Source organism: Sciurus vulgaris, assembly GCF_902686455.1.
Source record: "Sciurus vulgaris genome assembly, chromosome: 8".
In the NCBI taxonomy this organism is placed as follows: Eukaryota; Metazoa; Chordata; class Mammalia; order Rodentia; family Sciuridae; genus Sciurus; species Sciurus vulgaris.
Genome location: NC_136468.1, coordinates 17,007,885 through 17,017,002, shown reverse-complemented (window position 1 = coordinate 17,017,002; position 9,118 = coordinate 17,007,885). Strand labels below are relative to the sequence as shown.

Below are 9,118 nucleotides of genomic sequence, written 5' to 3'. Positions count from 1 at the left end.
TTAACATTCTTTCTCTATCCTAGGGTTCCCCAAACAAATTAAAACAGATAATGGTCCTGGATATACGTCCCAGGCCTTTAAACAATTTTGTTCCACCTTTGGTATTCAACATGTCACAGGAATTCCCTATAATCCTAGTGGACAGAGCATTGTTGAGCGTGCCCATTTAACACTTAAAAACATGCTTTATAAACAAAAAGGGGGAATAGGGGCATCACACAGATCCCCAAAAGACAAATTATCTGTTGCCTTACTCATTTTAAATTTTTTAAATCTCGATTCTGAGGGCCGATCGGCTGCTGACCATCATTCAGAGCCTATAAAAAACATCTACCTCAAGTGTTCTGGAAGGACATTCTATCGGGACAATGGAAAGGCCCGGATCCAGTATTAATCTGGACCCAAGGGCCTGTTTGTGTTTTCCCGTAGGACGCACAATTGCCAATTTGGGTGCCTGAAAGATTAGTCAAGGCTTCCTCAATAGAAAACCAAGAACAACAAGAAGATGTGGAAGTTCCTCCAACTGCTGTTGTTGATGATCCCTCACCATGTTAATGGAAGAGCTGTGTGTTACCTATGGGGGATAGTAAAGGTGTGGCCTTGCCTTTTGCCCCTTACTAACTCTTTCAATTTATATCCGCCTATTCTTACCACTAATTTCACATTAGGGTTACCTACTGTTACATGCCCAAAGCTATTAATAATAAGACTGATTTTCATATCCATTGGTATGGCCATTGCCAGTCCTTCTAAAAGCCTATTACTTGGCCTCCATTATGGGGGGCTTGTCAGCACCTAGGACCTGATAAAAGGGTCTCCAGTAATCTGGCTTTTGGACCTTGGTATTTACCTAATCAGATATATATCACATCTTAAAGTACAAAAGATTTTATAGAAAATTTGGAATATAAAGGCCATTTCAACCCCTTATCCATCTGGTCCTTATGTGGACCTAAGGCTTGTACGGATATAAGCCCCCTGGCTTTTGTAAAAGGAGGGTCTATAAGTAAAGGAAAGTGCACTGATCAAAAGGTTAATGGAGTTGATACTGAAATATGTAGGGAGAATGAAATGATTGTTTTTTCATATACTCCTGTGTGCCTAGCTTTCCTTTTTGTGACTTTTAATGAGAACTTCTCTAGACAGTTATTTTCACAGATCGCACAACAATGGACGGATGGATTCAACGGGCTGGTAAGAAGGCTTCAACGGCAGATCCTCGCCATGAACACCACTAAGGTGGAAGTCAAACTGGGAGGGATTATCACGGGAGCATTAGATAAAACACAATTTGGCACCAAATTTGGGGGACTCTTAAGTCCCACACTGATAAGCTTAGGTATGCTTGTGTTAATTCTATTCTACATCTACAAACACCTCAAAGCCAGTCAACAGGCTTATAATGTGATCATAAAACAGGCCATGGCCGCCCTTGGAGCAGGACAATCTCTCAGTATACGGCTTAGTATGCTTAATCGTAGTCAAAGACAGGTAACCATGGGAAAACACTGTACCAACCTAAGACAGAAGGGCCAACCCTGCCTTGGTATCCTTTGATGACGGGTAAGGACAGGATGTTGATTCCTGGGGCCTAAGACAGACACGATCCCTGCCAGCTTCCTTTTCATTTCATATAAGGAAGGGGGAATTGTTGGGGGCTATGCCATGCGGACTATGCCAAGATGGCACCTGGCCGCCAGCCAGAAGTTGTTTTGGTCACATCGGCAGTGAGGAGGTTAATTAACATAAGCACACTCAGCTGATTTGTCATTGGCCATATTCAATTAAGTCCACCCACACAACTCATGCACATGTGTTCTCCAGTGCTCTTGATCTGCCTGCTCATTCTGACCTTTACCATGATTGGGCAGCTGGCTCCTCGCCTGATCTTCGCATAATTGGCATCAGCCCTACCCTTCACCTCCTGGAGGGGATATAAGCTGGCTCTCCTCGAGCGCCAGTTCGAGGTTCCGGTTCCCAGGTTTCCTGAATCTACAATAAACTGTTCCAAATTCAAGAGCCTCGCGATTCCTTTGTCTCCTGTGCCAAATTGACTTCGCTGGACGGGGTCAATGGACCACGACAGGTGACTGAGGTCAGCTGTTTCCTTAAACCCTGTACAACAGTGAAAGTTCAGAGTGCCTGTCACCTCGTTTCCCTTTTGCAGTCATCTATTGCTACATGACAACCCCTGCACTGAGTGGCACAGAGCAACAATCTTCTTGTTATGCCCATGATTTTTCAGATTCGTAACTTAAACAGAACAATTGGGAATAGCTCACCGCTCTTCCATAATGAGCGGGACCTCAAGTGGTTCTGGTGGCCAGGGAGAACTGGAATGGGGTCATGTCCGGGCCTCCAGTTTTGACAGTCAGCTGGCTCCTTAAGTTCTCCTCTGTGGCATGGTGGCTGAGCATGAACAGCCAGGATGGTCTTTCACTCCTGTTTGGTAACTGTGCGGAGCTGAGATGGAGTAATGGCTGGGGGGATAGAAAGATCTCTCTCTCCCTGCAGTCTCTCCCTGACCTCACAGCTTGGTGGCCACATATTGTAGGATGGACTTAGGTGCTAGCTTGCCCCAGAGGGGATACTTTAAGACACCCAGGTGGAAACTGAAAAACTCATGAAACAATGTTGCTCTTGCCACATTTCATTGGTCAATCTCCAGAACCAGCCCAGATTCAAGGGTAGGGGAATCAAACCGTACCTCTCAATGGGAGAAGCAAAGAATCTGTGACCATCTTTAATGGCCTTTCAGTACTGTGAGCATGGCCGAGTGCAGAACATGATGTCTATCTGAGTAGTGAACCAGAAGAGACCAAGTTTTGAACTGAGAAGCATGAGTAGAGAATATCACAGAAGCAGCCAGAGCAGGGAAAAAATGAATGGAGGGCAGCATATGAGAACGGAGGGAAGGAATCTCTGAGGACGGGCTGGAAGAAGCAGCAGCTGGCTAGATCGCATTTAAAACACACACTAGACATCCCCTGGAGGACACCCGAGCAGTCGAGGGGAATTGAAAATAGTTCTTCAGGGGCTGCGAATGAGAAGGCACTCAGAGAAACAATACTCTTATTATTATTACTATTACTTATGTTATTGGGACCTCATTTCTCCTCCACCCTTCTCTCTCTCTCTCTCTCTCTCTCTCTCTCTCTCTCTCTCTCTCTCTCTGTCTCTCTCTCTCTCTTTCACATACACACATACAATGTTAGTGTGGCTAAAGGTTTATCAATTTTGTTTATTTTTTCGAAGAATCAACTATTTATTTTGTCAATTTTTTGTATTGTTTCTTTTGTTTCAATTTCATTGATTTCAGCTCTGAGTTTAACTATTTCCTGTCTTCTACTACTTTTGGTGTTGCTCTGTTCTTCTTTTTCTAGGGCTTTGAGCCATAGTGTTACGTCATTTATTTGTTGATTTTTTTCTCCTTTCATTTAATGCACTCCATGAAATAAATTTTCCTCTAAGTACTGCTTTCATAGTGTCCCAGAGATTTTGATATGCTGTTTCTTTGTTCTCATTTACATCTGAGAATTTTTTAATTTCCTTCCTGACGTCTTCTGTTATCCATTCATCATACAATTGCATATTATTTAATCTCCGGGTTTTGGAGTAGTTTCTGTTTTTTACTCTGTCATTTATTTCTAATTTCAATCCATTATGATCTGATAGAATACAAGGTAGTATCTCTATCTTCTTGTACTTGCTAACATTAGCTTTGTGGCATGATATATGGTCTACTTTAGAGAAGGATCCATGTGCTGCTGAGAAGAAAGTGTATTTGCTCTTTGTTGGATGGTATATTCTATAAATGTCTGTTAAGTCTAAATTATTGATTGTGTTTTTGAGATCTATGGTTTCTTTGTTCAATTTTTGTTTGGAGGATCTTTCCAGTGGTGAGAGAGGTGTGTTAAAATCACCTAGTATTGTTGTGTTGTGGTCTATTTGATTTCTGGAATTGAGAAGGATTTGTTTTGTCGCATATGGATGAGACACTATTTGGGGCATAGATATTAATGATTGTTATGTCTTGCTGATTTATGCTTCCCTTAAGCAGTATATAATGTCTTTCTTTATCCCTTCTAACTTTGGCTTGAAGTCCACATTATCTGATATGAGGATGGATACTCCAGCTTTTTTGCTGTGTCCATGTGCATAGTATGTTTTTTCCCATCCTTTCACCTTTAGTCTATGGGCATCTCTTTCTATGAGATGAGTCTCTTGCAGGCAGCAAATTGTTGGATCTTTCTTTTTAATCCATTCTGCCAGTCTATGTCTTTTGATTGATGATTTCAGGCCATTAACATACAGGGTTATTCTTGAAATATGATTGTATTTGTATTTGGCTTTTTTTTTTTTTTTTTTTTTCACACGCCTTGTTTTCTCCTTTATTTGGCTGTTCCTCTAGGGTTGTTCCTCACTTTGCTGATTGACATCATTGTTTTTCATCTCTTCCTCATGGAATATTTTGCTGAGACTGAAGCATAAGTAGCCTAATAATGCCCTGCTCCATCCTTCCTTTCCAGTTTAAAAATTTAAAAAGGCATCAAAGAAATGCTTCATATATTCTTTAAATAAGGTACAAAGAAGGATTGCAACAACAAGCTTCCTCATATATGCTTCCAGTAACATCTCAATGTTGTTACCTACGGTCCAGCATGAACTGACCAGGAGCACTCAGTTCCCAGAGCTATAGTAACAACTCCCAAAAGGACCATGCCTTTCATGCCAGAAGCCAGGTCAATGCCAGTGTCTCTCTGTTCAGAGGTCACCACAGTAACTTTCTTACTGTTGGTCTGGATAATATCCCAGAACTAGTGTTATTGTCCTAACTCTTTTCTGCTCTCTAGGATTTATAAATCTTAGGGGAAAAAAAGTTCATCTTGCCATTTTCAAAGAGTATTTGTGCATATAACATTTTAAGACCACATTCCCCAAGCTAGAAAAAATTTTCAAAAACCACAGGTACTTTCAATAATCTTGTTTGTTCAAAGTATAAAACTCTTACACATTAAAAAAGGAATTAAATTGGAGATGAGTACCTCTGCTTTCTTCTGAGAGAAGTGCAGGATTCAAACTATATTTAAAAACTAAACTTCATGCATATAAATGGCCAGAGAGGTATAAAGTTTTACAGAGCCCTTAACATCATTTGAGTACATTTAGCATTGGCTAGACCATGACAGGAAGCATGTTAGCAAATTGGGCAGAGACGCTTTTCCAATAGCACAACAGTTTGCTAGGCTCTGTGTCAGTCACATAAAAATTTAAGTAATGTGTAATCCTTTAAAATTGTCCCCAGACATCCCCATCCTTCAACCGTTTCCCTATCCCCACCCCAACCCAAACACACTGTGAAGTCTTGCAGTTCACAGAGTATCTTAATGTTCCCCATTACTAATGACAGCTGCTTCGGATTCTGCTGATGATGCAGGGAGTCTTGGCACTTTCTTCTTGGAATATGCTCAGTTGCTCCATTTGAATGCACAAGTCCTACTCCTTCAACCAAATTGTCATCAGTTGAAGAGGGACACCGAGCATACATTCGTCTATGCTTTTCATCCACTCTAACTAGGTACCATGTTCCTTCAAAGAGTGAATCTATTGAACACTGGGGAATATAGTTGGCCAAGTGATGAGTATCTTCTCTGAGTTTCATGTTTTCAGCAAAGACATCTGGGGCTACACAACTTCTTGAATCAAGCCTTGATTTAAGATCACATAAACTTGATGTTATTTTATCAAGAGCAAAACCTGGTGTGGCATCTTGTGTAACTTTAAGTGAGTACAGGGTGGCAGCCAAACCAGAACCATTAGAGAACACTCCTATCCTCTGCCTTGCCAATTGCTGAGGGGAGTACTGTGCTAGAACAGAAGCCAGGGAACCACATACTGAGGATGTATACATATTTCCATTTTGATTTGATACAAGCAAAGATGCCTTTGCTTTCTGATTAAAGAGTTCAGAACTAGCCTTCATAAATGCCTTTTCCACATCTCTGTCAAAGTATCTTCTAATTTAACATCCCCAAAGGCTTCCAGGCCACTGTAGATAGTATTTTTATCTCTGTTCTGGTCATTAAGGAAGTCATTCAGCATCATTTGAACTAGAGATTTCTGAACTAGTTTACAATACGGTGAGTGAAAGATCATGAAGCCAAAATCAGTTAAGGTAAAATCTTTATCATTTCCCTCTTTCTGCCACTGGGCATGAATCTTTTTGTGGTAGACTGAATAGCAGCGGTCTAATGCACTGAGGTAGCATTGTATGGAGAGTTTTCCATCTACTATAGGATATTTGGACAGCATATCAGGCTTGTAAAAGTCATAGGCATGTTGCATATGTGTTCCATGAAGCCCTCGGTCAAAAATTAAAGGAGCATTTGGCCCAATCAGCAAAGCCACAGCTCCAACTCCACCTGCAGGTCTGGCATTTCCTGTGGCATATATAGCAATATCTCCTGCAACTACCAGGGCATACCATCCATCCCAAGAGCTAGACTCAATCCAGTTAACAGCATTGAAGACAGTAGCTGTGCCTCCATAGCATTCATTAGTTGTATTTATTCCTTCTATATCTGTATTCCCAGACTCCTCAAACAGCTGCATCAAATTAGTCTTCACTGACTTTGATTTGTCAATGATTGTCTCTGTTCCAACTTCTAAACATCCAATGCAATCATAGGAAAGGTTATTTCTCTCCATCAGATTCTGAACCATAGTTAGGCAAAGAGAGTTGATATCTTCTCTATCTGTGCAGAAGCCCATCCTGGCCTGGCCCAAGCCAATAGTATACTTTCCAGCATCTACATCATCATATTTTTCCAACTCTGCTTGATCAACATATTGAGAAGGAAAATAGATCTCAAGGGCAACAATTCCCACATCTTTTGGCCAAGAAGCTGCTGCATTCAAAGGCAGTGACCCAGGCATGGTGAAAGAGCTGTTTGAAGGACAGAGAACTGCAGTCTCCAGGTCTGTCACTGTTTCCTCTCCTGGGCACCGGATAGTGACTACAGGAAAAAAGTAAGCCTCGAAAAGACAGTACACGGTGCCTCCCCTCCGCCACCAGCTTTATAGCCACCGAAGAACATTGTTAATTGTGGCCTAAAAAGCAAAGCTTGCCATGATCCAATAAGATTGGGAAACACTAAATTAAACAGAGTCAAACAGGTATACTTGCACCAAGACATCTCGAAACTTTAATATGGAATATTACGGAAAATTCATAAATCTGCAGATGAGGAGTATTCCATACAGACTTTCCAAAATGTATTGACTTTTATTAAAACAGTATAAAAGTTGCATATTCCATTTTGTTCTGAATACATTTAAAAAATGTTAATACAGAAAGAGTCAAATACACCAAACTAGAAAAACTCCTAGCCAAAGTTATCCATATACCTAACCAACCAGAACCTATTCATGTTGTCAAATGAATTTTGGGAAAATCATGTCTTAAAACTAGAGATGAAGATATAGAGTGCTTTCTTATTCTTATAACTTAAATGAATACATGAAACCTTCACAGAAAGTGACCGCTTACACTTTATCCTCACTCTAAGTTTAACTGCCATGGCAGAGGGGAGGGGGCTCTCTAAATTCAACCCCCTAAGAACTCCTGATGCTTTGTTTCAACAAACTCTTCCAAGGAGTTTTCCCCACACTTTCTCTTAGGTGAGAATTGACAGGCTTTTCCTGACTAATTCATGTCAAGGCAAATATGAGCCTCTTAGCTCTTGGTTTTAATAAGTAATATCCCAGAAGCAAATGAATGAAAGGAAGATAAAGAAGGAGAAAAGGAAGAGGAAGAAGAGGAGGCAGGAGAGAAGAGAAAGGACAAAATTACAAACTGCCAATGTAGGCAAACTGCTTTGCAAAATAGCCACAGTTAAGACCCCAGATCCCTGCTTTCTCCATTCTTTACGTTGCTCCTCCCATTAAGAGGTCGATTCTGTTTCTACATCCTTTGCATCTTGTTTGCCATGCCATTTAATTTGGTCAATGGACCATTACAAATGTAATGCCAAAAAAAAAAAAAAAAATCAGAGGACTTGAAGTTTTGCACACTCTTTGACCCAGAAATTCTAGGAAATGATCACGGCTGTAGATAAAACATTCATTTTCAAATATGTTTATTTCACGGTTTTTGATGATAGTGAAAAGCTGGAAGCAACCATAATGTCTAATAGTAGCTGACTGATTAAATAATTATGATATATCATTAATGGATTACTAGTGAGTCATTAAAAATTATCGTAAAAGTTTATATATAACATGGGAAAAGCAAGGTTTCAAAGTAGCATATTCAACATAATCTCAATTACACAGGAAGGAAATTGTCCATATTTTAAGAGAAATAAATGATTAGAAATACAGACAGCTAAATTTTAAAAATGGTTTATATTTGTGTATGGAGTTAAGAATACTATAGTAGAAAATTACTCAGGGAAATGTTTTCTCAAAGTTTCTCCCTTCGATATTTAATAGTGACTGTATCTGTGGGTCAGAAATACTGTATAGGAACTATTTATATGTATGGATTGTTATGTGTAAAGATTAGAATAGAAAACTGTCAGTCAAAATATAGAGAGTATACATAGTATAAATTCAACTGTGTGACAGACTACAACTAAAATAATTAGAGAAAATTATACTTGCCAAAAAATGTAAGTCTGAGTCTAGGGCTGAGAAAGTGCCAAGAGAGAAAGTCATCTGTAGTTCCAAGAGAAAAATCTCTGTCAAATATACCCTCTCTGTCCAGGGTATGCCACAGATGGATGGAGATGAAGAAACAGAACTTCCATCGTTCGTGAGCAACCAGCAGCTGCAGCTGAGAGTCTGGGCTTCCCTCCATCGCATCATAGATAAATCACACCCAAGTGAGGAGATTAAAAAAACTCAGGCATCCCAACACTAAGAGCCTTAGAAAATGGAGTTGTTCCCCAGCCTGCTTTTCCTCAAGATTGCCTGAGAATATCCGTTCAGCTGTAAGCATCTGCTTCAAAATTCCCAAAGGTTGCATGGACTTAGATTTAGGGTTTTCCCTGGGAAGAGCACTTCTTTTCCCTTTGTTGATACGCTCTGGGAAAGGATATGAACTAAAGCAACTTCA

At 40.1% G+C, this 9,118-nt stretch overlaps 1 protein-coding gene across 1 annotated transcript; it reads right to left on the bottom strand.

Annotated features, from left to right (window-relative positions):
• Positions 1-4,485: 4,485 nt before the first annotated feature.
• On the bottom strand, positions 4,486-7,001 carry LOC306667575 (hydroxymethylglutaryl-CoA synthase, cytoplasmic-like). The gene is given in 3 exon segments (XM_079150265.1): positions 4,486-5,458; positions 5,461-6,015; positions 6,018-7,001. Coding segments are annotated over 3 exon segments (1,548 nt in total). The 5' UTR covers positions 6,937-7,001; the 3' UTR covers positions 4,486-5,384.
• Positions 7,002-9,118: the final 2,117 nt, after the last annotated feature.